Source organism: Paracoccidioides brasiliensis (genome assembly GCF_000150735.1).
Source record: "Paracoccidioides brasiliensis Pb18 unplaced genomic scaffold supercont2.4, whole genome shotgun sequence".
Lineage (NCBI taxonomy): Eukaryota > Fungi > Ascomycota > Eurotiomycetes > Onygenales > Ajellomycetaceae > Paracoccidioides > Paracoccidioides brasiliensis.
In genome coordinates, this window is record NW_011371361.1 from 1,374,382 (window position 1) to 1,400,876 (window position 26,495).

General features: G+C 47.6%; 10 protein-coding genes and 1 non-coding gene across 11 annotated transcripts; 4 read left to right on the top strand and 7 right to left on the bottom strand.

Annotated features, from left to right (window-relative positions):
- Positions 1 to 4,937: 4,937 nt before the first annotated feature.
- PADG_03957 (uncharacterized protein) lies at positions 4,938 to 6,418 on the top strand (the record flags this gene model as incomplete). Its single annotated transcript, XM_010761358.1, has 2 exons — positions 4,938 to 5,195; positions 5,300 to 6,418. The coding sequence occupies 2 exons, from the start codon at positions 4,938 to 4,940 to the stop codon at positions 6,416 to 6,418; spliced, it is 1,377 nt and encodes a 458-aa protein (XP_010759660.1).
- A 2,198-nt stretch (positions 6,419 to 8,616) lies between these two features.
- Positions 8,617 to 8,688, bottom strand: PADG_11689. The gene has a single exon. It is a non-coding gene; the product is annotated as a tRNA-Glu (tRNA).
- Positions 8,689 to 9,513: 825 nt separating this feature from the next.
- On the bottom strand, positions 9,514 to 10,943 carry PADG_03959 (uncharacterized protein; the record flags this gene model as incomplete). Its single annotated transcript, XM_010760953.1, has 4 exons — positions 9,514 to 9,554; positions 9,636 to 9,876; positions 9,943 to 10,529; positions 10,592 to 10,943. 4 exons carry the CDS (start codon positions 10,941 to 10,943, stop codon positions 9,514 to 9,516), a joined length of 1,221 nt encoding a protein of 406 aa, XP_010759255.1.
- Positions 10,944 to 11,153: 210 nt separating this feature from the next.
- PADG_03960 (U2 snRNP complex subunit MSL1) lies at positions 11,154 to 11,883 on the top strand (the record flags this gene model as incomplete). Its single annotated transcript, XM_010760954.1, has 3 exons — positions 11,154 to 11,206; positions 11,264 to 11,477; positions 11,557 to 11,883. The coding sequence occupies 3 exons, from the start codon at positions 11,154 to 11,156 to the stop codon at positions 11,881 to 11,883; spliced, it is 594 nt and encodes a 197-aa protein (XP_010759256.1).
- Positions 11,884 to 12,033: 150 nt separating this feature from the next.
- Positions 12,034 to 13,340, bottom strand: PADG_03961 (uncharacterized protein; the record flags this gene model as incomplete). The annotated part of the gene is made up of 4 exons (XM_010760955.1): positions 12,034 to 12,222; positions 12,333 to 12,566; positions 12,689 to 12,874; positions 13,173 to 13,340. 4 exons carry the CDS (start codon positions 13,338 to 13,340, stop codon positions 12,034 to 12,036), a joined length of 777 nt encoding a protein of 258 aa, XP_010759257.1.
- A 2,190-nt stretch (positions 13,341 to 15,530) lies between these two features.
- Positions 15,531 to 18,251, top strand: PADG_03962 (uncharacterized protein; the record flags this gene model as incomplete). The annotated part of the gene is made up of 1 exon (XM_010760956.1): positions 15,531 to 18,251. One exon carries the CDS (start codon positions 15,531 to 15,533, stop codon positions 18,249 to 18,251), a length of 2,721 nt encoding a protein of 906 aa, XP_010759258.1.
- Positions 18,252 to 19,255: 1,004 nt separating this feature from the next.
- PADG_03963 (uncharacterized protein) lies at positions 19,256 to 19,984 on the bottom strand (the record flags this gene model as incomplete). The annotated part of the gene is made up of 1 exon (XM_010760957.1): positions 19,256 to 19,984. The coding sequence occupies one exon, from the start codon at positions 19,982 to 19,984 to the stop codon at positions 19,256 to 19,258; it is 729 nt and encodes a 242-aa protein (XP_010759259.1).
- Positions 19,985 to 20,426: 442 nt separating this feature from the next.
- On the bottom strand, positions 20,427 to 20,804 carry PADG_11690 (uncharacterized protein; the record flags this gene model as incomplete). The annotated part of the gene is made up of 3 exons (XM_010761617.1): positions 20,427 to 20,553; positions 20,624 to 20,655; positions 20,727 to 20,804. The coding sequence occupies 3 exons, from the start codon at positions 20,802 to 20,804 to the stop codon at positions 20,427 to 20,429; spliced, it is 237 nt and encodes a 78-aa protein (XP_010759919.1).
- Positions 20,805 to 21,372: 568 nt separating this feature from the next.
- PADG_03964 (uncharacterized protein) lies at positions 21,373 to 22,442 on the top strand (the record flags this gene model as incomplete). Its single annotated transcript, XM_010760958.1, has 3 exons — positions 21,373 to 21,387; positions 21,493 to 22,214; positions 22,310 to 22,442. The coding sequence occupies 3 exons, from the start codon at positions 21,373 to 21,375 to the stop codon at positions 22,440 to 22,442; spliced, it is 870 nt and encodes a 289-aa protein (XP_010759260.1).
- Positions 22,443 to 22,744: 302 nt separating this feature from the next.
- PADG_03965 (proteasome core particle subunit beta 7) lies at positions 22,745 to 23,662 on the bottom strand (the record flags this gene model as incomplete). The annotated part of the gene is made up of 3 exons (XM_010761359.1): positions 22,745 to 23,349; positions 23,411 to 23,558; positions 23,633 to 23,662. 3 exons carry the CDS (start codon positions 23,660 to 23,662, stop codon positions 22,745 to 22,747), a joined length of 783 nt encoding a protein of 260 aa, XP_010759661.1.
- A 521-nt stretch (positions 23,663 to 24,183) lies between these two features.
- Positions 24,184 to 26,186, bottom strand: PADG_03966 (uncharacterized protein; the record flags this gene model as incomplete). Its single annotated transcript, XM_010760959.1, has 4 exons — positions 24,184 to 24,956; positions 25,022 to 25,064; positions 25,122 to 25,355; positions 25,839 to 26,186. 4 exons carry the CDS (start codon positions 26,184 to 26,186, stop codon positions 24,184 to 24,186), a joined length of 1,398 nt encoding a protein of 465 aa, XP_010759261.1.
- Between the last annotated feature and the right edge of the window lie 309 nt (positions 26,187 to 26,495).

The following is a 26,495-nucleotide window of genomic DNA, read 5'->3' on the forward strand; positions in this document are numbered from 1 at the left end:
GCCATCAAAAGTGGAACTATATGGATATCAAAGACCAGTGATCAGAAAGGCACCTAAGGTCAAAATACAACAATGCAGCAAATGCTGGGGATTTCATCAAGAGAGATACTGCCTCCGCGTCCCTCGCTGCAAAAAATGCAGTTCTAAGAACCATGTGAAAGGAAATCCATCCTGTCATAAGGAGAATGAAGCATGTGGATGCCCCAATCGCTGCACTAACTGTCTTGGACCACATGCCGCGGATGATCCATCCTGCCCCGCCAGACCAGGGATAAAGAATGGGACTGTTCAAAGGCACTCAAGAAACCAGCTGAGGGATATCCGCAATGCACAGAGTAAGGCATACTTGGCCAAGGCAAGTAACAGCAAATGCGGTGGTCGAGGTCCATCAGCAGACCTGAGGTTGAATGACTCTACTGAGTGTAGATCTAACCTCACGCTGACATCAAACACAGCACCAAGCACAGCATTGAGCACAGCATCAGGCACAGCATTAGGCATGGTGTCCAACCCAACACCTAATGCAACACCCAACATGTCACCTCATGCAACAACACCCTCCTTTCAGCTACTCAATGAAGAAGAACTCTAGGTCCCCGCAATTCCTGCAGATTATGCAAGTCAACGTAGGAAAAGGGGGCCCAGCACACGAGACGGCCCTCAATCTAGCGTTTGAAAGAAAGACTGACATCCTTCTCATACAGGAACCCTGGATTCACAGGAACTTAAGCCAACGCATCTCCAAAAAGCATCCAGCATTCAACTGCTTTGCCCCAATTGAAAAGTGGGACAGGAAGCCACGGGTCCTCACCTATGTGCGTAAACACCCACAAATCCATGCTCATGCAGTCCCAGGCCCCTGGGCAGAAAACCGGGACATCCACATGCTGCACATACAGGCCTGGGGTCTACAGCTTCAGACAGTCAACATATACAATGCACCCCCAGGCGCAGAGGATCCTGGACAAGGTGTGGGCTGTCTTCTCTCCTGGTCTGTCCCAGCACTCCCGTTGCTCCTTGCTGGCGACCTCAATATGAAGCACCCCGTGTGGCAACCAGGAGTGCCTCCAAGCATGTGGGCGGAACCATTCCTGCAATGGACCATGGATTTCAACTTTACTCTCACCATGGACCCAGACACCCCCACACGTGGGCATAACATGATAGACCTGGCCTGGGCCACCCCGGAATTAGTTATCAAAGGAGTGGACACACAGGTGGACAGATCCCTTTACACTTCCTCTGACCACCAGACTCTTCTCACCAAAATCAGCCTTCCACAGGGCGCAAGGCCTGACAGGCCACCCCATTTTTTCCGTCTCGACACCATGAATGAGAAGGTCTTTAACCAGACGCTGGAGGCCTATAAGCCAAAACTAGACAAACTATGTGATATCCCAGAGTACCCCAATACAGATCAGCTGGATGCCCTGGCTAAAGGTATCACAGATGCACTAATAGCTTCCCTGGAAAGTTCCACCAAGAAGAGCACCGGGCAAGGCACAGGTCAGCCATGGTGGAATGAGGACTGCCAGAAAGCAGTGACAACACTACATCGTGCACAGCGCCTAGGCTCTAGTTTTTTACGAGAAGCAAAAAGCAACGTAGCCAGGATCACCAGGAAAGCCAAGAGAGAATACTGGCGAGGCAAGATAGCAGAGGCCTCAGTGGGGAAAGATATCTTTAAGATGATCAAATGGGCCCATTCAACTGGCTCCTTTCATTCCCCCCCTCTTGTAGATGAAGAGACTGGGCGAACGCGAACAACCCCTAGAGAGAAAAGAGACCTTCTGCAACGGGTGCTCTTACAGAAGGCTGCAAGCAGAGAGGATATCCCAGTTAGCTGGTCCAACCCACCATCTGTCAAATTACCATTTCCTGTTGCCTCAGCACATGAGATACAAAGTTCTCTGCTGAACACGGGTAATACCACTCCAGGAACTGATGGAGTGCCAACAGAGGTGCTACGAAAGGCATGGCCACATATTAAGGTATCGGTGGAAAGGCTGTTCAGAGCCTGCCTTAGGGTTGGCTGGCACCCAACCTCCTTTCGAGATGCCACACTGGTTGTGCTGCCTAAGGTCAACAGAGATCCAACACTCCCGCGATCCTACAGGCTCATAGCCCTTCTCTCAACGTTGGGGAAGGGACTGGAACGCCTGGTAGCCCGTAGGCTGGCCTGGACAGCTATACAAGAGAAGATTGTCCACCCCCAGGACTTTGGAGCCCTCCCTGGGCGGGCTGCCTCAGACCTAGTGGCAGCGATGGTTCATGATATAGAGGAAGCCTGGGCCCATGGAAAAGTAGTCTCTCTTCTTACTCTGGACATCAAGGGTGCTTTTGATGCTGTACTCAGAGGAAGGATGCTGCGGAGATTGCAAGAACAAGGCTGGCCACCAAATTTAATTAGATGGGTGGAAAGCTTCATGACAGGACGCACAGGCAGGATCAGATTGGATGGACTCCTGGGAGAGCTCTTTGATATCCCAGCAGGGTTTCCACAAGGCTCGCCAGTCTCACCTATTCTATTCATGCTGTTTATTCAGCCTCTGTTCTTTCTAGGAACTATACAAAGAAGACGTGCACGCTCAGGCTACGCAGATGACCTAGGACTGCTTAGTGCTGGAACCACTCTTGAAGGGAATGTTGTTACTCTCCAGGAGGATTTCAAGTTGCTAAATGATTGGGCCAGCAAAGAAGGGCTAACATTTGATTTTGCCAAAACTGAGATAGCACACTTCACACGGCGCAGAATCCTTTCAAACCCCTCAATTGACCTTGAAACAACATCTGGCACTCACTCTATTACAGCAAATGCAGTGAAAAGCTCCATAAGATATCTAGGAATCTGGCTAGATAGAAAACTGAGCTTCAAGAAACACGTGGAGACCATGGCGGCTAAGGCACGACAGGTGTCTAATGGCATACGGGCACTAAGCAACACGGCAAGAGGCGCCCCAGTACAACTGCTTAGACAATCCATTCAGGCCTGTGTGCTCTCTGTGCTCTGCTATGGAGCAGAGGCCTGGTGGCCTGGAGCCACACGAATGGAGAAGGGAAAGGAAATCTCCAATCGAATGGATTGCCTAGTCAGAAAGCTAGATCTAGCCCTTAGAGATGCTTTGCGAGGGGCACTGCCAGTCTACAAGACCACACCCATTTCAGCTCTACACCGTGAGCTAGGAATCATGCCAATGAAAGAGACACTAGACAACCGGCGTGCTGTATTTGCAGTAAGAATCAAAAAGCTTGACAAGAGGCACCCGCTAGTGAGGCGCTCTAATAAAGTAGCTACCACCAAGCCCTATACCACACGTCTGTCTAGAGCGTCCAGTCATGCTGGTGGGATAGAAGCATATGACCCTCTACTCACGCCCCCTTGGATGAGATTTCCCAGGAAAGAAGATCTGCAGATTGGGTATGTGGCAGGCCGCACAAAGGAACAGGCAGCACAAGACTTTAAGAGCTGGCTACAACAACGCAATCCCCTGGATCTGGTGGTCTTCACCGATGGTTCACAGATAGAGCGCCCTCAGCGCGCGACTGGTGCAGGATGGGCTATATGCTGGGGTAGCGAACACCGTCCAATCTCCACAGGAAACCTGCCAATGGATAAAGCAGAGGTCTTTGATGCAGAGGCAATGGCAGCCCTGCAGGGCCTAAAGGAAGCCACCACCTCACCTCAGGCGAAGTTTGCCAGCAACGTCTACATTTGCCTAGATAATTTGGAGGTAGCACGAGCCCTTGGATCCGTGCCAAACACCTCTAGCCAGCAGGTCTTCGCGCAGTTTCTGAAAGCCATAAAGGCCTGGCAGAGCAGGGATAGGCTCCCATTGGCCACCCAGAGCAGGGTGGTCATTAGATGGGTCCCAGGCCACGCAGGCGTGGCTGGTAATGAAAAGGCAGATCTTGAAGCCAAAGCAGCCGCAGCGCAGGCAGCAAGTGCAAGCATGGTACCTCAACCCGACAGCATAGGCACTCTAGCTTATATAAAGCGGCACACTATGGAACAAACCACACGGGCCTTTGAGAACTACTGGGCCAAAAATCGGCCCAAACGCTATATGGAGCTGGAGATCCCACTAAAGAGAGCCTCAACAGAGGCAAAACTTTCACGCTTCACATTAAGAAAGCTCTATGCCGCCCGATCAGGTCATGGAGACTTTGCAGCCTACCACAGCCGCCTTAAGCATGAAGATGCAGAGTGCTACTGCCGGTGCGGACATAGCAAAACCCCAGAACATTTCTACTATTGCACTCTTGCAAGAAAAGCAGCAAAGCGGCGCCGGCCTATCTACAATCTTCGCGAGACACTGGCAACCTCGCGTGGGGCCCTAGATTTCAATAACTGGCTAAGAGAAACAGCCTTCTATCAGAATATCTGTCCAATGCGCCGTCGCGCACCTCCAGATCAGATCCCACAGTCCATCCTCTCCTCTGTCCTGCCCCCGTCTTCCTCACCACCTCCTCCTCCTTCCTCTCTCTCCTCCCCTTTCTTCCCTTCCTTGCCTTCCTTCCTATCCGCCTCCCCTACCTCCCTCCCACAAACCTAAAACCTCTCAAAACCTCTGCTCTATGGCAACCGACCCATGGGCTCTGCCGGTGCAGCAATACGCAACCCTTTTGCCTCATTTGTAAGATAGCTACTAGATAGGTAGTCGCCTACGGGCGCAGCTCTACCCGCCCTATAGTTCGACGCGGACTCTACTAGTTCACGTGACCATAAGGCACGTGGACTAACCGGGCGTTAAATAAACACACACACACACACACACACACACGAGAACACAAGCTGTCTTCCCCAACAACCTACCTCATCTTCGAATTCTCGGTTTATTTTTCTGCGATAATAAGGGCTATTGGCCTTGCTTGGTACTCTCCTGAAAGATGGTGCAATGAACTAGCTGCTCCCTGCTCCCTGCTCCCTTTATGTCGCGATGAAATTATTGTTTCTGTTCTCCGTATTTCTCCACTTCATCGTCGCGACAGCTTCACCTCAACAACAGCCAGATAACCATGGTAGCATAGTGCATAACTGCAGGGATTATCGCACGGTATCAAAGGAATTATTCTTATCGCTCGAAGAGCTGTCCCGTATCGTCGATATAACATATTGCGTCGGCACAACAGGCGTGTACAAGCCCTTCCAATGTCTCGGACGTTGTCATGAATTTGAAGGCTTTGAACTGGTTACAGTACGTCGATACCTTCCTTATTAGATTATGTGGTTATATTTACGCATCCTGCTGCTATTTTATATCATAAATCCCTTTTATCTAACACCCAACACCATCGCCAGACCTGGAATACAGGCCCCCTGCTCTCCGACTCGTGCGGCTTCCTCGTCCTCTCCCACTCACCATGGCCCAAACGTATCATCATAGGATTCCGTGGCACCTATTCGATATCAAACACCATCGTTGACCTGTCCGCCATCCCGCAAGTATATATTCCATACCCAGGCAATAAACCCTCAGATCCACACCAGCGCCCCTGCACGAACTGCACCGTCCACGCGGGTTTCATGCAGTCTTGGCTTAACGCTAGAAACATATTGCTCCATCCGCTGGAACAGACTATAGCCCATTATCCAGACTACCAATTGGTGGTGGTGGGACACTCGTTGGGTGGCGCCGTTGCGGCCGTTGCCGGTCTTGAGTTTCAGATTCGAGGCTGGCAACCGCAGGTAACGACGTTTGGGGAACCGAAGGTTGGGAATCGAGGACTTGTAGAGTATCTTAACGAGGCATTCCAGCTGAGCAATGCATCGTCCTCGTCGTTGTCGACTGATTATTCTTCCAGAGGTCACAATTACAGTGGCAACAGATACAACCAGAACAAGACCTCATCCTACCACCGCGTCACGCACATCAATGACCCAGTCCCCCTTTTACCCCTGACAGAATGGGGCTACAGGCCTCATGCAGGCGAAATCTATATCTCAAAATCCGATCTCCCGCCAAACATCTCTGATCTGTGCCACTGCATTGGAGATGCGGATCCAGAGTGCATCGCTGGTTCTGAGGTAGCGGATGAGGGATACTTACGAATCTTATCATCAGGCTTATCAAAACTTACCGGCTCGAATGATGCTCCCGTGAAAGGAAAAGAACGGGATGAAGGCGATTCCCTTTTAGCTGCTCAGCAACGACCCTTGTTGCCATCGATGGTAGTCCAAGTTCAGGACGACGGGGAATTATCGACAGATGCGAACCTAATCCCGGCCCGCTATAGGTTATGGGAACTGCTGTTCTCTCATCGGGATTATTTTTGGCGATTGGGCGTGTGTTTGCCGTCGCCAAACTGGGAGAAGAAGGGTCCTGGTTGGCGTCTACATTGGAAATGGCCGTTGAAGTGGAAGTTGCCTTGGAAAAGTCGGCGGGTTGGAAGTTGTGGAGGAGGTGGTGAGATGGGTTAACTTAGCTGATCCGTCATCAGCTGTTAGATTCTTGAATGGATGATGCTTCTTCCTTCTTTCTTTCTTTTCTTCTTTCTTTTTCTTTCTTTTTCTTTCTTTTTCCTTCTTTTTCTTTCTTTTTCCTTTCTTTTTCTTTCTTTTTTTCTTTATTTTTTTCTTTATTTTATTTTTTTTTAAGGGAGGGGGAGAGCCAATGTCGTCCCTTTTGAGTATTGATTTCGGATATACCCTTATGCGTTGGAATGGTTTTCTCCTAATTTTCGGCTTTTTACTTGAAGTATTCGTTGCTTTCTTTTTTGATATAGTTTTGCATCTAGCAGGGACATTTCGGGGTTTTTGCGGAAGTTAACTGTCATATATTTACCATCACAGGTAATAATAATACCTACAGCTTCCCCTGTGCATATATATGGCCCACCGGTATCTTCCACCCGATTTTGTTACCTGGATATTAAACGGCATATCCATGGCCCCTCCTCCCAGAGCGGAGCTCGCGGGAAGCGCCCGCCGCAAGATGCTGGCGTGTGAATTCGACCAACTCTTCTTTTGTCACGGAAATGTTGATCTCTCTGTTCACTATCATCCGTCATCATATGAATCTAATGCCTCTAAGCTTTGTTCAGTAAGGCAGGAAAAGAATCAACAAGGATTTGCCAGTGAACAACCGTACTTCCTTAGCGTTTAAACCAGTACAAAATATCCTGGCCAGTTTGAACGTGCTCGTTCAGGGATGAATCCGCGGAACAATGCAAGGTGTTGCCATGACGTCTGGTACAGTGGCACCCAAGAGAAATCCACAATCTTGGGGGGGGTGGGTACAACATTAATCCTTCGAGCAGCAGAATATGTACTTAGTGCACTAAGTAGCCTTAGGGTGGGAACTTAGAGTATAGAAGCTCCACCTGCCCAGGTTATGACGGCAAAGCCTATCATTTTGGGGAGCGAAAACAGGCAAGAATCCGTCTAATATTTCTCGGCCCGCCGATCAGTTGGGATTCGGTTGAGCCAGTGGCTAAGCCAAGTGTCCAGGCGACTCCACGCCGTCCCTAGTTAACTAGTTATTCATTCTTCATGCGGAGATCACCATTACGGAATCAATCCCAGGTCCCCTAGTTATTGGTTAGGGTTCGACTTGACGTCAATAACTTGAATGCTACACAATGTTAGTATAGTCTATTTTTGTTTCTACATGACAATGGATAGTTATACTCATGGCCCCGCTTCATTTACCAGCAATAGTAGCTGACCAGGATATGACATTTGGATGTCTGTTTGGGTGAAACGTTTACGTGACTTGCAGAGAAATTCTGCACAACCCTTTTGATATAGATTTATGGCAGCTAATATTCTCGGTCCACTTGTCCTGTTGGCGAAATTATTTGAATCTCGACAGACTACGCGTAGTTCAGCTATTCAGCTTCCCCACACAATAAGAGCTTCCTGATGAACACACTCAACTGTCTCATAAAACCGAAAGCAATATGTACACCACATATTTCACCACCCCTTTTCCTTAAATACCAGGTCCCCTCTCGCTTTGGTTAAAGGGTAAGCTATCATTTCAATCTCCGAGAGAAGACAGAAATCTAGCATATTTATTTTGTTTTCCTTGTACAACCTTCTTCAGTTCCCAGCTATCAGCCATGTATGTGTGTTAAGATTCGTCGTATATTCCCATTACATCCGAACAAAATAAAATAAAGTATGCCGTGGATGATGTGCATAGTTGTGAGTCCCGTGTGAAAATCTGCCAAAGGTCTACTCTGAGGACCAGCTTTATTCGATTACATTGTGCATTTGGATGCTAACTCTCCCACATATTGGATGAGGAAGCGCAATTGCTGGAAACCAAAACCACAGCCCCGTCCTTTGTTCTTCAGATCTACACCGTCTACAAATCATGCAGTGTGACTGTGATGTGAGATTCTTCTTCAGCTGGAGCCGTCGGGTTTGGGAGGGCAAGTTTATTTAAAGCTCATAGTATAATTTAGCGATGTGTCGAGTTAGTAGGTTCAAGAACGACAGCTTGAATTTAGTATATGAGCCGACGAGGGGGTTTTGGGCCCAAATCTTGAGCAACTTATGTCTGCCATATTTAACCCTGGAAAGGTCATGAAAGTCACAAAAAATTCAACCAGCCCCGAAAGAGAATAAATTCAAAACAGAAGAAAGAAAAATGTAAAGTGAATAGTTGTTTGCTCCCATAGGGGGAATCGAACCCCCGGCTAGCGTGTGAGAGACGCTGATGTTAGCCACTACACCATATGGGACATACTTGTTGGGCAGGGATGGAGGACATGCTATTAATACAAAGCAGTTGCTTATAACCTAGGATTTCTCAATGTAGAAATTTATCCCCTACAACTATTAGTTAAGTTCTACTAAATATCTCCAGTCCCTGTTAATTATTGAGAGTTTAGATATCGCATGCCATGTCTTTACGGTTATATATAGCGCCATAGTCAAGTCCAAATAATCGCGTCGCCAAAGATGAATTATGCCGATATCCTCAATCTTTCCGGTAACTTACAAGCGAAGATGCTCGTTGTTTCCATGCTTTATCTACGGTCGTATCCTCAGGTTTGGAATTTCAGGAATTTTCCTTTTGTCCACTTTTGTCATACGAGCAGAGGAATCGGCTAGTAACCCAGCGGCTGAGGGATAGGGTAGACGGAGAAAGAGGGGAATATATACCCTTGTGAATCAATCCACAATGTAGCAATAAGTCGCCCATTATTAAGAACCTGCTGGTGCTGGAGGGCTAGATGGAAGAACATAGCAATTCAAGCTACTTCAAGAATTAAAGCTCCAGCTTCGCTGAGAATCTGCTTGACGCTTGGGACTAATAAAACAAGGGAGTTGAGACGTTGTGAGACCAGCCGCGAAAACCAAAGCGATCGAGACAACATATTATCTGTATTATTGTATGGACACGAACACCAGAGGAGGAAAAGTTGCTTAATAAAATAAGTCTATGGACGCATCTTGGAGTGCTGCATGAAGATTTTCATTTCAGCAAAGTGCTCTTTGAGCAACGAGTCATATATATATTAAACACAGAAGTTTCCTTGATTTACCACCGAATCAATGACATATCACGTGCTCCACACGACGACTCTTCCATCCACACCGCTTGCTGTTGAGTAGATACTGTCAGCTTTTTCAATCCTAACAGTGTTTAAGAATAAAACAAGACAGGGTATGAGTGGCTCCTTACTGCTAAACTTCCGCACTTTGCCTCCATCTTCTTCATACACCCTCAGAGTGCTTATCGTATTCTGGTGCACAGTCTGGAGTTGGGTATCATTCTTGGTGCTTCCTTTGATATCCATTTGGCGGAACTTGTTGAGAGCACTTTCTTCACGGGCACTGCCAGCTCCTGATTGAGCTTTGGCATCTATTGACCCTACTAGTTGCCAGCCGTTTTCACTGCCACGGAAACGGAATGCCTCGCAGTCCTGTGAGGATTTTGTCAGCAATTCCCGATTGTGAAACTGAGATGGTGGTAATCATTGAGGTCACACATGGCCAGCAGCAATAATTTCATCGTCCCCATTCCATATCAAGCTCGTAAATGGCAGCAATCTGGTGCTAATATTCAACATCGCCCTAGGAGGCTGTTCGGGTGCGCTGGGGTAAACCACGGTGATACTGGAATCGTGGGCAGTAAACGCCAGGGAGTTCCCACTTGGAGAAAAAGCGCACCCATGGATCCACCCAGCGGAGTCATTCAGGAATTCACCACAAACAGTATTAAATGGGAGCCGTTCTCCCCAGGCACTTGGCTCCGGGCGCTCGTCGATGCCTTTGATAAAGCTGGAAAACACCCTTGCATGCGAATCCGTAGATCCGGCTGCGAGCAGCACGGAGTTCGGATGCCAGGCAAGAGTTGTAATCGTGCTGCGGATGGGCTTCTTTAAATGCTTTGAGATCCACCAATCGTTCTCTTCTTCAAAATAGCAGACGGCAATCACGCGTGCACCGGAACCAACGGCGAATTTCTGCTCCGAGGGAGACCAGCGAACGTAGGTTGCGGCTCGATGGATACGGAGAAGCACGAGAGTTGGCTTCCACCCAGTGGCAGTGCGTTCCCAGACGTAGGCATTGCGATCTATACAACACGGCAGTTTAGAGAAGCGTATATTGCACATCCGGTGAAGGCCATCTACTGACCTTGGGAACAAGTCACAATTTTGCCACTTATTGGGGCAATATCCACACCCGTTACTGTCTTGTCATGGCCTTTGAGCTCATCACTGAGAGCATACTTGGAGCCCGATTTCTGGTAAAGGCTTACGAAATTGTCCTTGGCTACAGCGAGAGTCTGCTTGTCTGAAGAGAACGAATGGTCTGCAATTGGGTTGTGAAAGAGATGATGAACTTCGGGGGCAGCCATACTGGACGTATCAAGTTTGCGATAGGAGGAGCTCTCTACTATCGCAAGTGGGATGTTTGCCTTCTGGACTTGTTGATGACGATGTTGGTATGTTCTTGAGTTGCTTGGTTGAATGTTTGACCGATCCATGATCAAAACTGATTAGATAATAATGAGTCATGTGACTAGAAGCTCATCTTAAAAAGCTGATCATTATATTTCCCACAACAAAACATACACAAGGGGATAGCAGCAGAGCAACTAATATACGGTCCCCAGAATCACTGGAGAAGTTGATTGTCGAGGTTGCAATTCCGTCAAATACACTACAACGATAATATATTCCCAATTTTGAGAAATATGACAACAAAACCTGCAACCGCGGTGGTCAATGTGGGAGCTCCAAACCAAACGTCTGTTGAAATCTTTATACCGCGATTGTTAGCAAGGATTTACTGACTGCGAAGTAGTTTATACTGCACGAATCTCCCAGACAAGCTGAAAAAGCCGGATTTGCGACTAGCCCTTTACGCACTTTTCTCAACCTATGGCACAGTCCTCGACGTCGTCGCAATGAAAACAGCAAAGATGCGAGGTCAAGCTCATGTTGTATTCAGAGACATTCAGGCTAGTACTCAGGCAATGCGAGCGTTGCAGGGCTTTGAGTTCTTCGGCAAGGAGATGGTATGTGCATGTCAACGTCTTATCTCTTCAGAACAATGGTTGGAACTGTGCTCACATTCTTGGTTTTGATGGCCTCCAGAAAATTGTCTACGGGAAAGGCAGCTCAAATATTATAGCCAAATTGCGGGGTACGTATAACACTCCGGCCACCGCTCCAGCACCTGGCGTGTCTACCGAACTTCAAAAATCTATCTTCAATGCTCCACCTTCGGCAATGGCTCCAGCCACCACCATTACCACAACGACCACCACGACATCGCCCCCCGCTGTCCCTGTATCCCAACCCACAAGCGAAGGTCCACAAGGCGTCAAACGGCCCCGTGAAGAAGACGAGAGTGGGGGAGAGGCACCAATGGAGGAAGATGACAGTGACGTGTCGATGGAGGCTTCATCCGATGAAGATTAGTCCCCCCAAAGTAGCCGCACTCAAAAATTGAAATTCACGCCCCAACCCCAACGGAGGAAGAAATACACATGGCCCTCCGGGGTCCGATTGATTGTTCTCTTTCTCAAGACTACTGAGACCAAAAGAAGGCTTTGAAGCAGCTTCCCCGCTTTATGGATTTTGTTTGTCGATGAGGAGCCCGCTCGGAATATGCAGACCAACACAATTCCCCACCAAACCGAGCCACAAGAGCAGATACGTCTCCGCGGTTACCTCTAAATTCTCAGCCACGTCCCTCATTGCATCTGCAGTGTTGCATGGGTGAACAAAGTATACCGGAAGGTCCGATAATGGGTGATGCTGCAGCTTGGTTAGCGTTGTTTAAAGAAAGAAAGAAAAAAATGTTTTTTGTTGCCTTGGTGAGCTGAATACACATGGCAGAGACGTGGTACATGGATGGACAAACATACCCCGAAACTTATGCCGCCCATTATGCCAACGTCCCTTAGCTCCGATCTGTATTGTGCGGGGACGAGACGATTGTAAATGATGTCAAGAAGACCCTTTGGTGAGGTCTTGGCAGAAGTGTTGGCGTTGTTGTGCACGAAAAAATATAGGATAGGGACTTGATAGGTGGGCGAGAGCATGATATTGTATTCTACTTGGAGCTTGGAGTTGCAATATGGTTGTCGAATAAGCTCTTCCTGTGTACCCTATTGTCAGAATCTACTCTACAATGAAGGGCAAAGCTGGATCGGGTTTCCGTCCTTTCGCGGGGGAGGGGGGAAGAAATGTGAAAACTACACTAGAGGGACGATATACGAACAGGGTCGTTTTCATCAAGTTCAAAAATCTCAGTCGTGTCATTCTTGTGTGCCCCATGGCTCTCCAATACATCAACGTGTTTCAGTTGCTGCGGAGGGGTAGAGTTTTCTTCGTCGAGTAGTCTATGTATAATCAAAACTACCTCGTCATCCTGTACCAAAAGATATTGTCCCGAGACCGGCTCAATCTGATTAGTTATAATACTGTCAGGTCTCGAACACCCATTCCATTCCTCTTTTCAGTATTTGCTTTTTCCTCGTTTTTCGAAACCAAAACGCGAGCAGTCGTGATAGCATGCAGGAGCAAAAGCCAGTTGTTATTGGGGGGTGGGGTGTGGGAAGGGAAAGATAACTTTTATGTAGAGTGACAATCACACAGACGTACCCACCCGTCTCTGGGGAATTTTTATGTGGCAAATGATGAAAAGCCCCAGGAATTGAAAAAGAACAAAACTATAAACAAAAGTGAGTTGGCACTTTACCTACCTTCGTTTCTAGCCTCACACCTGTCCAACCAAGGCCAGCGAGGTTGCCTCCCCCTTCATCTGGGGTTTGGTAAGCATCAACTCTAGCTATCAGAGCGCGACAGGCAGTGGTGAACTCGTCGCGAGCCAGAGATGGAAAGGCGGAAAGCGGGGGTGGTGGCGCTGTCATCTGGGAAAGCAGATTGAACCAACATCTGAGAAGGGAATTGTGGATTTGTTGGATTATTGTAGAGCAATAAACTATCAGTTATTTACAGCCCTAGCTCTGGTGTGCCTAGAAACCCCCATCTGTCTGTGGTATTCGGACCCGCTCCCCTTTCCAGTTCCAAGTGGAAAACTGTTTTAAGGAGGGACACGGAGGGAAAATAGGATAGGCAAAGCGATAGATTGCTGATCGGGATCGGGCCTTATTGGGAACTATCAATATATCGATTGTTGAATTCTCTTTCGGTCTGGCCTGTTGTACTCCCGTGCCAGGTAGTTCAAGCAAGCCCAATTGCTGCCCGCTGAGGTTGTACTGGACTCGATGAACTGTGCTAGTTGTTCTGGACATTGCTATCAATCTTCCATTTTTGGCGCTGCCGCGGCTTGAGTGTGATAAATTGGATTGATTTGCTGTCCCTCGTCCCCTGTCCGAGTTGTCAACTCTTGTCAACTCTTGTCGACTCATTCCAGTGAGAGGCACCTGATAACTACTTGGGCGGCGGCGGCTCTGACTTAAGGTTTGCCGATTAGTCAACCCCTGCCAAAGGACCCCTGCAACCTCAGACAGCAAACCAACCATCAACACCGTAAATATCCAGAATATCAACATCATGATGACGATAGGATATCGACATCGACACAGCCAACAACCAACAATGGCCACCTCGCATGTTCAGCTCTCCCCAACCAAACAGCCTCCTCTCCTTTCCCCCCCCCCCTGTCTCGCCCTCACACTGACTAGCATCGCAGCAATCACCAATGGTTGTTGTCCAAGATCTACCCGGCTTGGCCTCGATCTGTATGGAGTCAGGCCCAATCGTAATGTCGCCTCTAGCCCATAATCTGAGTCTCTTGGTGTCAGGATTCTCGGGGGTGCCAGGAGTGAGCAGCTGAAACCAGCGAATCTTCCAAGCTTGGCTCTAGCATGTCTTCTTGTTTCACCGGTCTGTCAATATTTCCCCCAATTCAGCCAGCCCATTAACCTCGTTTTATCTACCGAGTATATCTTCCTCAGCTACAGAACCCGCGCTGTATCTGCATAACTGACTGACTGATCCTCCTCTGTATGTCAAACCCGCCACGGTGGTAATTATTCGATTCTCATTCCCGAGACTGGTCTATCCTCTCGCGTGTCTCGAATAACCAATTATTTCCGTTGTCATGGCTCTAGCCGGATATTCTTATTGACGATGGACCTAACACCCAATGAACAACCCCCCCTAACTATTCAACGCAATTCAAGTTTTGTCCATTCCCGACCAAGGCTGGATCTTTCTCTTTTCCTTCTCTTCTTCTCTCTTAAATCTTCTTGCCATTTTCAGCAGCTTGCCTTGTTGACTTTGACTCCGTAGTGAACGTGTTGTGCCGCTGTCATTCATTCGTTTTTTATTTTTATTTTGGTATGAAGAAAATTTCTTCTGCAGCTATTCCACCCCGCATCGGGAAGTTTCGGTAATCTACCTGCTGCTTGTTTCTAACTATTCAATTTTACTTCTTGATTTATTCTTGGTCATCCGAACCCTCGAGTTTCCCTTCCCTGCATGATATTCTTCTCTCTCCCTTGATCTTCGACTGTTCACTGGAGTGAAAAGCTGTCTCTGCGTCACTCTTTTGTCTCTCTTTGTGTTTTAGCCCTAGCTCCTCCACAGCACCCAACTTCCAGTTTGTCGCTCCCCAAGCTCAGCCGGCTCTGAAACACGGTTCCATTTTGCAGGTGTTTGTCATTTGATTTGACTCTTTTTCTTTTCTTTTCTTTCTCTCAAGGAAGCCGTAACAGGTCTCAAGGGAAGAAATTTGTAGGAGCTGTTCATGCTGGGATACAGTGAGCCCATCGTCTATATTAATACTTCACTCCGCTATATTTGGTCGTCACCTGGAGCTCCCAACATATGTATGTGTCAAGGTTTTGCATGTCCCTACCCCTACATACTGTCGCAAAAATCCACCAACATTTATCCTCAGCGTAGCCGCTGCCCTCTCTTCTCTGGAATTCGAGATTATATCCCTACAGCCCCGGTTGATTGCTATTAGCTATTAGCTGTCATTAGACGTCCGAGTGAGCTTGCGCGCTTCCCTGTGCTCGGTATATGAGCTCTTCCGGGGCTGTAAGCTCCCAGGCGTCGTAGAGGCTTTGTCGACTCGGAAAACCGTGGCAATGGGAAACACGCAGTCTACCGTCCGGTCTGCTAACTACCCAAAAGGAGCACGACGTTCGCATCGGCTGTCAAAGCCACGGACAGGCCAACCAGCTAATACGTTCAGAGATATAGAGGACCTTATAAATTCTTCACTTCTAAGTCCATGCAGCTTGTCTAGTCCGTACAGCCCGGGCAGCCCATGGCCCGATTCCCATCCTAGGCATTTCCAGCGGGCTACGGCACCAGTCGACGGAATCCTTTGTGCAGAGCCTTCATCACCACATTCTCCTGATCATAGCCGTGGTTCGGGAAGTCAGGGCGCCGGTGATGATGGCAAGACTCGATCTAATTTTGGCGAAATAATGGGTGAACTCAAGCGACGACTGTCACAATCAGGCTCACGGTCACGAGGTTCCCGGTTCTCTTATACTCCAGAATTAGAGCAAGTCGATATACGTTTATCCCAAAAGATTCCAGTAGCAGCGAATCGAGTTAAGTCGGAAGAGACGAAAGCACCATTCGGTCTGGGAGTAGGCGCCCAAGATGAATTCCAGCCGGCCGAAAATCACAGATTCTCTTTGATCCGGCGGCTTTCCCTGTACAATACTAATAAATCTTCTAAATCTCCGAAAACCCTGCTTCAGACCATCTTTTGCCCACGAAATACAGAACAGGGCGTCCCATCCTTCTCCTACTGGGGCCCTGACGGTCATCTACCGCTTCGACGGGACTCGGCAGATACGGTTTTTCTATATGAGATGACTCGCTCTGCTCCACTACGGGCATCGACTCCCAGCGACCTTGAATATTCTCATTTGGGGAGGCTGAAACTTGGCTCACTTCGCGTTGTAAATGGCAGCGCTTCACCGGCTCCAAGTGACAGAGTTCCGATGAGCGTGAGACGCCAATCATTTTCCGACATGAAAAGCATACATTTGGACCTCCGTAACTCTGTCGATTTGCTACAAACTCGTAGCCGAGACTGGGGAGACGGCTATTCCATCAGCAATCTACAAGAAACCTATAGTCATAGCTCACATCTAGAGTCATCGCCAAATAGATCGAGAACACCTCAAAATGGCCCTGGCAAAAGCCCGCTGAGACCGGAACACGGGATATATGCACCAACGCCATCTAACAACAATGATTTAGGCCTCCCAGTTTTCAGGCTTTCTTGGCCAGGGAATCCCGATGCATTTCTTGGTATCTCCTCTACTGCTAGTAGCAAGCACGATCTCTCCATGCAACCTAACGCATCAGCAAGTCCATCACTTGAGCTTAGCCAGGTTCTCCAGACAACTTCCAAGGCAAATGAATTTGATGACAATCTGTTCGAAGATGAAGGTGTGGAGATTTTAGGAACGGGGAAAGATGAATCTATTGAGCATGAAGATAACGACGAGTGCAATCGAGGACGGCCGATAGAGAGCTCGACACGAGGTAGTCCTGTCACTATGAGAGGCCGAAAAGTATACCCTCTTACCAAAGCAGATAGCGGATACAGTACTGCTTCTTCGAATAGGTCTCTACGGCTCCACAAAATGTCGTTGACTAAGAGGAGTGATGGCGAGGAGATAATCCGAACGACAAATGCGGAGACCAGCAGAGCTACTAAAGTTATTGAGGAATGCAATGAGTCAATCACTTCGCCCTGCTCATCTCGAAGATCTTTGTCGGAATCACCTCCCCCGGTACCGCGGAAAGACACGCCACCGTACTTGAAAAGCCCAAACGTGGATCAACATTGCCAGATACACGGTGAATTTGCTCGAACTCAGCCTCCAAATGTCCGTTCAAACGCTAGTTTTTCACAACGCATGAGTCATATAATAACAACATATGATGGCCCGAAGACGACAAGGGTAGATTCCCATGCTTCATCTCCATCTCCAGTGTTTCTGGGTGAAGGGTTCCGCTCATTTCTATCTGATACCACTGCAGAACTAGGACAAACCTCTTGGCCATGCAAACCCGATTTCTTGCAATACGATCCATTCGAAAGCTTTGAGCCCAACCCCTTCGGTAACCATGTGAACAGATCCACAGCCCCTATCCGTCGATCTACATCGGTTCAAACCAAAATGCCAAGTAAAATGGCTCACATTGCTTCCCGCGCACACCATCTCCATCATCCGCAGTCGATGTCGAACCTAAATAAAGTGGCGTGTGCTCCAACGTCGAACTGGGACCCGGATCACTACATGTGTAAACAACAACAGGAACAAGAACAGGAACAACGTCAGAATGAGCGCAACCGATCCATGCGTGGCTCATTTTTCCGAAGTCTCAGCAAGAGCAAAAAACAGAGCACGGCCGTTAGCGACCGCACGAGCATTTTCGGTTACAGGCGGATGTCCAAACCCAATAACCCAACACTAGCACAGGATACATCCTCCACAACCGCAACTGCGACAGGATCAACTATTCTAAGCCCAAGCCCACGAACAGCTGAAAAAGGCGATTTTTCCCTCGAGGCTCAAGATTTGATGGTGTCCGACGAGCCTTCTTCACCCCGCCAAAGGCCTGGTGTCTATTACAACAGTAGAAGGACAAATAGCCGCGTTTCCTCGACATTTACGGCACCTTTTCCTGCTGCGCCTGGGCCTCAGGAGTCGAAGACAGTTGTTAAGCCTAGTCGAAGTTTCGTACGGGGAGCGGAGGGCAGAAAGGACTCGATTTTCTGTGTTGGCTTTTCCCAATCCCAGTCACAGGCCCAGACGCTGGCAGGATTTCAATGAATTGAGCTCACGATTTTTATTTCTTCCAGTTGTTGGGTTTTGAATGCAATAATATGTTATGAATTAAGTTACTCCTCAAAATGACTTTGCATTCTTCTCTGTGAAACTTTACATTTCTTCAATCTCCTTTTCTTTTTTCTTTTGATGACAAATTTCACAGTTTTATATATTTATATTTACATTGAGGATGGGGAGTTGAATATATTATGATAATGTGATGGGGAACAAGCCGTGGCCAACTACAACACACTTTTAATCCACCTAATGTTGAATGCTGCGCAATCAGAAAGTGGGTTTGGAGTTGGAAATAACCAATTTACTTTCTACAACTCATCGGGTAAATGAGAGGTTGAAACCTTTATGTTTATTTATTTATTTATTTTGGTCCCCTCCACATATATGTATAGAAACGCCGTTCACACATCTCATATTCTTTATTTCATTTGTCAGTTTTCCCTTTTGGCGGCCCCACCCCCCCACCTGTCTTTACTATTACCACGGGAGTATTTATGTCCCCCCCTTTTCTGAGTATAGTTATGTACCCCCAGCTTATATCTCTCCTATGAGCCCATATAAATCGATGAAATCTCTCAAATTTCAGCATTACAATAGTTAAGATGTTCTCTATGATTATGTGAAAGGATTATCTCAATATATGTAGTAGGTGAAATCTTTAGTCGCAAGCTCGAACATTTACCATGAAGTGTGTAAAGTGAAACCTTGATCCGAATTAGGTTTTGAAATAGACCATGTTCTGATTATTATAAAAGATTTCAAAGTTATGCCCTCCTTGATATCAATATTGTACCTTGTCATACTATTCCATATGCAATCACACAGTATTCTCACAAATTCATCATTACTACATTACAGTGGTTGAAAAAGGGTACAGCAAAGAAAGAAAGAAAACATCAAATACCAAACTCGATGCAAGCTAACGAACCAACAATGGAAACCACTATTTCTGACATGCCAGAGTAGTAGGTATTGTACACGTGTGCACCCTACTCAATCGTAATCTTCTTTGAAGTGGGGGCTGACATCTTTGGGATGATAACTGACAAAATGCCATTCTTCAAACTGGCCTTGACAGCATTCTGATCAACGCGAGTCGGGAAGCTAAATGTCCGACTGAACTCGCCAACCGAGCGCTCAGACACCCAATACTTGACGCCTTCCCGAACACTGCCGACCTCCTGAGACGAGCCGCCCGTCTTCGTCATGGAAGTGGAAGATTCATCCTCAACGGTTGGCTGGTGTAGTTTCTTCTGCCCCTTATCGCCAGGTTCACCGTTGGAAGAGGAGGAGTATTCGCGCTCCGAGCGGCCTTTGATGACGAGGGTCTGAGAATCTGTGAACTCGATCTCGATGTCCTTTTGGTTGATGCCTGGCAGCTCGCCGTCGAGGTGGTAGGCGTCTTTAGCTTCGCGGACGTCGAAGCGGGGGGCGAAGGTGCGTATGCCGCCTAAGTGGCTGTTGGATTCGACGCCGGAGCGGTGGCTTTCATAGTCATCTAGCAGACGGAAAAGGGGGGTGAAGTCACCGGCGGGTAAACGTGGGAAGAAAGACATGTTGCGTGCTTGGCTGATGTTAGATTGGGTGGTGGTGGCGGACGGGTAGATGTGTGGGATAGCCCCGGAAGAGAATTTAGAGATACGGTAAGCTGAAGAGGTAGGCTGGGATCGAAGTCTGGAGGCTTTCAAGGGGCAACCGATGGCTCGACGAGAGAACATGAAGTTGGGTCCTCGATTTTGGCTGTTTAATTTGTTATTTCTATTCATTTGCTTCTAAGATGTTTGCATGAGATTCCATGCGGTATATATAGGAAAGTCGGAGGCATTCTATCTTGCGTCCGCAGCAAGCTAAAGCCTATCCATCCCTCTCCGCCTCCCTTACGTCAATAACTTTCGCGCAGCAGCGAGATGTCGCATGAAGCTTTGAGCGATTTCTCGAATGGAGCAGAAGCTTCCATTGAAGTCACGTGATGTCATCAGTTCTCCTGCGCAATTGATCAACGATGAGGATATGTAAAACCAACCACCTTAGGGGGATCCACAGAGAAGGTGAAAGTATTGACTGGGTTTAACAAGTTTGCTGGACGACTCTCTGGCCCGTTTGCCACCCGGATCTAGCATTGAGCGAGGATGTCGTGATCATGGACTGCGCTGTTAAAATTCAGCGCAAGACATTCCGGATCCCAGCGGAAGAATACGTTTCGACCTGGCGGCGGCCTCGTCGCAGGAGGTATTCAATAGCCGAGAAGTCCATTTTGCTGATGTTCACGTTCTTCCGGAACTCTTGTCTAATGTCATGTCGTACGAAGTGGGTAAATTAGCTTTGGGTGTGAATATCATGCCACTGTTGATACGCACCGGGCAAACCGTTTAAAGTTATCCTGGGATTCCTAGAGATAAATCGAATGAATCGGTTAAGCCCATATGCGAATATTGAAGAATAGCAGGTCATGTTATGTACCTTGGGCTTCTTTCTGATCTCCCTGAGAGCATGTCTATACAAAGCGAGCACCTCGCGCTGTAAGCCGGATAACTTCATGGTAGATCCGGTCAATGGGGAGCTCTTGGTTGAGCAGTGTCTTTGAAATACTTCCAGGCATTCAAGAATTTGAGACCTGGTAATGAGCCTGGTCTAATGTGGCGTGGTTATATAGTAGTTATCCAACAATGGATGATTCAACATTGCAGCAGCAGAAAAGGAACAGAGAATTACGGAAGTTAACAATGTTGCTGGACACTTAAATAGTTCTAGCCAGGAAGAAGATGATAAACTCATCAACAACAATTGTTTCCAGCTAGAGGAGGAAAACTTGATAGTGAGAAATGATAATTCAATTTACTTATTGATTTATGAAAATAACAGTAAAATGAATATTTATTATTCAGTTACTTCTGTTTTACCCAGATGTTTAGATGTAAATAGTTACGTGATGTCATTCTTCAACATCCATAACTGAGCTTGACTAATCAACTGCAGAGTAATCCGTAACTGATTAATCGTTCACAAACCCGCCCACCTAAAGGTTTCATTGAGCATAATTACTCAATGGGCCTTCCCCAGCCGTTCCCTATCGGTGTAAATGGTAAACAATAAGGAAGATAGCATAATGCCTCCGTTCTCAGTAAGTATACAAAACCTCCGTTCCCTCTACAATCCGCCGGGTGATAACCTGCAGATACCCCGGATAATTCGTATAGCTTATGAATATATACTAACCGCCATCTAGCGTCTTATCCGCTTTCTTTCCAAAGACGGGCGAGTCTACTACGGCGAGCCCTTCCTCCCCCCTGCCACCACCGACATCTCCTGCGCCACCTCCGCCCGCCTCATCACCGGCGACATCTTCACCTCCCCAACCCTCACAACCCGCATCCTCCCCATCTCCCGCCTCCTCTCCCCGCTCTCCCCTACGGACGTCAAATCCATTCGTTGCCTCGGCCTTAACTATGCCAAGCACGCCACAGAGGCAAACATGCCCATCCCCAGATATCCAATCCTCTTCTATAAGCCCCCCGCCTCCCTCGCAGGGCCGGGAGATGACATACCAGTCCCTATTATGGCACAGGAGTGTCCCGGGATAGATTATGAGTGCGAGTTAGTCATCGTTATTGGGAAGCAGTGTCGGGATGTTTCTGAGGAGGACGCGCTGGACTATGTGCTTGGGTATACGGTGGGCAATGATGTGTCGCATAGGGAGTGGCAGTTGAAGCGCGGTGGGGGCCAGTGGGCGATTGGGAAAGGGTTTGATGGCTGGGCCCCGATTGGGCCGGGCATTGTGACGACGGCGGTGTTGCGGGATGCGGCAGGGTTGAAGATTCAGACTAAGTTAAATGGGGAGGTGGTGCAGAAGAGTTCGACCGCAGATATGATTTTTGATGTAAGGCGGACGGTGTCGTGGTTGTCGAGGGGATGTACGTTGGGGCCGGGAGATTTGATTTTTACGGGGACGTGAGTATGAACTTGTTTTTTTGAATTGTTCTCTTCTCTGTTCTTTCAAGAGCTGGTTGGTTGTCTTTGCTAACTTCGGTTTTGCTTTTGTGTAGGCCTTCGGGAGTGGGCATGGGCAGGAACCCGCCCTTGTGGCTCAAGAATGGTGATAAAGTCGAGGTGTCTCTTGAGGGAGTGGGAACTTGTGAAAACAGAGTTATTTTCGAGGAACACTCAGCAAAGCTGTAGGGGATTGAATCTAAAGGGTAAAGAAAGATGATGAATACGCATATGAGAGCCGCAAAAGTGGTCACTGGAAATTGCAGTCATCATTAGAACCACAAGTGAGATTTGTGGTTGAGCACAGTGGCTCTAGTGAAGATAATCCAGAGTCTAGATTTTAAAGACGACACATATACCCACGTAGTTAAATAGAAATGGTCAAACAGAGCTTCTTAAAGCGTAACAACGCGGATCGGAATATCAATTACCAACAAAAAAAAAAACGGGGAAAAGGAGCAGCCCAATCGATGCATCATTCAACTGCGCAATCAATTAGTCGTCCTCCCATATCCTCTAATATCTTCCGCAAACTCCCAACTCTGATTCTCCAACCTCTCATCATCCTTCAACGACACCCCGTCCTTCTTCACAATAGCAATAGAATAACGATCAGTACTTCTGGCATCACGATAAAACAACACCTTCAAACACTCCTTCAGGGCTTTGACTGCTTCCTCCTCCGTGATCTGCTCCAACGGTCGGTCCTCCGGGAACAACCGCCTCAGCACTGGGATAGCAAGGTGGGCTCCAAATCCCGTAGCCAACGATGGGGCCGAATATGTGCTTCCCAGCAAATCGACGGAGCTCAAAAAAGGCTGGCCGTTGGTGTCGAAGCCTGCGACAAGAATGTTGTTCCACAGCGGATTGAACTGTGAGCGGCGCCTGTACATCAATTTGGACAAGTAGGTATGCAGGTTCTGCGCGTTGAGCGTATGGCCGTAGGTCGAGTAGTTTTCGTCGATGTCCAGGGAGTTTAGGTGGCGGTCGATGAATTGCATGTCAGACACATCGCCACCAAAGCCTAGGACGGCGTTGTTGTGGAAGGGGCGCAGACGCTTAATGTCCGTGAAGCGCGCTAGGGAGCCGTATGATGCTGGAGTGGTGTTAGAGATTGCGACTATCAATTGTAATAGTAAAAAGAAAAGCCACTGTACCCAAATTGTCGGCTGCGATTGCTACACCGCCGTTGAACTTGACGGCAATCACTGATGTACCTGTTACAATAGGCGACTGCGTGTGTGTGTTGGGAGTGGTTGTTTGGAGATATGAATGGTCATATTCGCCATAAATGTCATTTCTAGGCTTTGGAAATTTAAAAGCAGCAAAGTTAGATTTGCATATAATATAGCAGAACAGAGAGAAGTATGGCAGCTTACTCGTCCCCAAACTCCAGGGAAGTGGTTCATGATGGGTAAATCGTTAACGGCGGTGATGGAGGCAGGAATTGAGGGATGCGGTTGGATTGAAGAGGAGTAAAAGTAGAACAAGTGGAAGGCTTGCGATCTATACGTTCTTGGAATCAAGTTGAGAGATATGTCATGGGAGAAGATAATTGTATCCTGCGTTGCTACTGTTCTGTTGTCGTCGATCAGTCAACTAAGCTTGCGTCAAAGAAGCTCAGTCAGCAAGCGCTGCGCTTACGGGAGTTGATCGCGGCTAATGCGCCAAATAACGATTTTGAAAAATACACTCAAATGCGATAATATTTATCCACGATGCTATATTCTCTGCATGTAATTCGTTATTTCTCCACTAAGATATGGCCAATTCCGTAGCCTGCCCTTGGGTATAAACACCGTTAAGTCAACCCATGTATGTACAGTAGTATATATCCATAAATCACCACCGTTAATTCATTCCAATATCCCCCCCCCAACAAAACCAAAAAAAAAAATTAGTCGTAAAACACCGATCACGGAGAGAGCGATCATTTCCTCTTCTCCGGTGGGGACCTGGACTTCCGTCTCTTGTGATTAGAATCACTCCGTCTAGTCCTCCGCTCCAAATCCGCCGTCCGTCGACCCCGTTCAGGATTCATTGGTGAGCTTGTCCTCTCCCTATTTAGCCCCGCCATAACACGCTCAGCGGCACTAGGCCTACTCTTCCCACCGGGTGGAGTCGCAGGTTCTCTCGATTGTCCTCCCCCACCCGCAGAGACAAAATCTATAGCTTCTCTTGGCCCCGATGCTTTCTTCTCTTCAATTTTCCGTCGCACTTCCTGCTGGCTTTTAAGTAACTCCTCCTTGTAGCCCCACGGTGGTAGTGTCGAGACGGGATCCCACAGCTCCTTAGGGAGGGAGGTGGCATATTGCGCCTGTCCATCGATACCAGCATGTTCCATCAACTTTGCCAGCAAACTTGGATTTCGCAGAGATGAAGAGCTAGCCAACTTCTCGTTGAAATGTACGCCTTGCCTTTTCAGAGAGAAGAAGTGTGCGAATTTCTGGTTCGCGGCTGGATCGGGGGAACCAGGAGGGGAGGGCGGGATGTCGAAGTTGGGGATGGGGGGAAGGGTCATGTCGCGGAGTAAGGCGCGGTTTGCGGAGAAGGGTGAGGATTTTCGAGATGACGATGAAGGCTCGTTACCGGTAGGAGATATTGATTGTATTGGTTGGAAAGGCCCGACTAGAGGTTTATTATTTATATCTTCGATAGTCCGAGGTATGCGTTCTCGCTGGTCTGAGCCAGCGTTTTCTTTATCTGTTAGGGGATCATTAGTAGAGTATTGCATAAGCAAGGGCAAGATATATATACACAAAGCATACCTGCTGGTTGAGCTGAAATAGTTTTTGTAGAGTCCGTTGGTTGCTGTATAAGATTGTCAGAAATATGATCAACTTGGATGATATACTCAGGCAAGCGCACCTTTGCTTGCTGAATTTTTGTCGGAGGAGCATCCACATCCTCATCTTCGCTGCTGCTACAATACGCTGCTAAACCGAGCATTGTGCTCTGTCTAACAAACCGAGCGTGGAATGGCGAAAATAATTGACCTACATTGGCAGTATGTTCATGGTGTATTTGGTTCATCATTGACAAGCTAAATAAGCGCTCGGCTATTAGACGCTGTGCGGCATATTTTACTGTGATGTAATCTATCTAGAGGGCGATTCAGTGAACGCTCAAATGAGCCCAAATTTGTGTAAATAATTACTGTATAACGAAGGCTACATATGCAACGATATGCAGCCATGCCTTTCCATTCAAAAAATTGTAATTCAGTGTGTTACGAAAAAGTGTGATCAAAAGCTATTGGCTTGAAATTGGTCTAGATGAAGCTGTATTCCGTTTGTGAGTACGATATTCAATTGTCAAAGATTGTGTGTTCTAATATATATTCAATATAAGATGATAGTTACCAACAATAGTCTGAACATATAACTCTGTTATCAATAAACAAATGGTAGAAAAAATGCCCGGGGAGGGGGAGAGGGAGGGGAGGAGAAAGAGGTTCAGGCTCTGTGAAGATATTATATCCTTGAGATCCACTTTCGAGCCTAGGCCCTGCCATTCGACATTAAAGAACTGTAATCTGGAGGAAGCGATGAGCTCCTATAGCGTCCAGCCTCTTGTAAACCATACGCTGGAACGGAAGCTAGAAGTCTCCATCATATCATACGGATAAGCATAACACACCGCCGCACACCGGTACCATTCGTACATGCAGTTGATGGATTCTGATAATTCAGCGCTGCTCGACATGTCAATGAAGCAGGTATCCACCCAAATATAGGCCAGATTATCTTTCATTGCTTGGGCGCAACTCCAAGACAGTTTACTGTATAGTTGTCCCGTAAATGCCGGAACAGTTTCTCGGTCACGAAAAACGACCTCTTGCTCCTGCCACCTGTGTGAAAGGATGGCATATAGCGGAATGCAGCCATCTGAGAATTCTTCCAACCGATAAGTCTTGGTATTAAGGAGACGCATGGTAATGGAGGCGAATGTTAATTTTTGGGCTTGATCGTTAATGTGGTATCAACTGAACAGATGTCCCCTATGATTGATTGATTGCTGGTTAACGACGATGCTGTCCAATAGTTACACTGTGGAAGTGCAAGATGTAGTTGAGTGGAAAACTCGAAAATCATATGTTGACAACATTCTACTGCATGAATTCAATCTGCTCATTTTCAGGCCCCTCAGTGTTTGCTCTCTTCGCTAGGCCTTTTGAGGCCTAATCGGCCAGTTACACGAGGAGTTAAAGTAGCCCTTGCCCACAAAATAATAGCAGAAAGA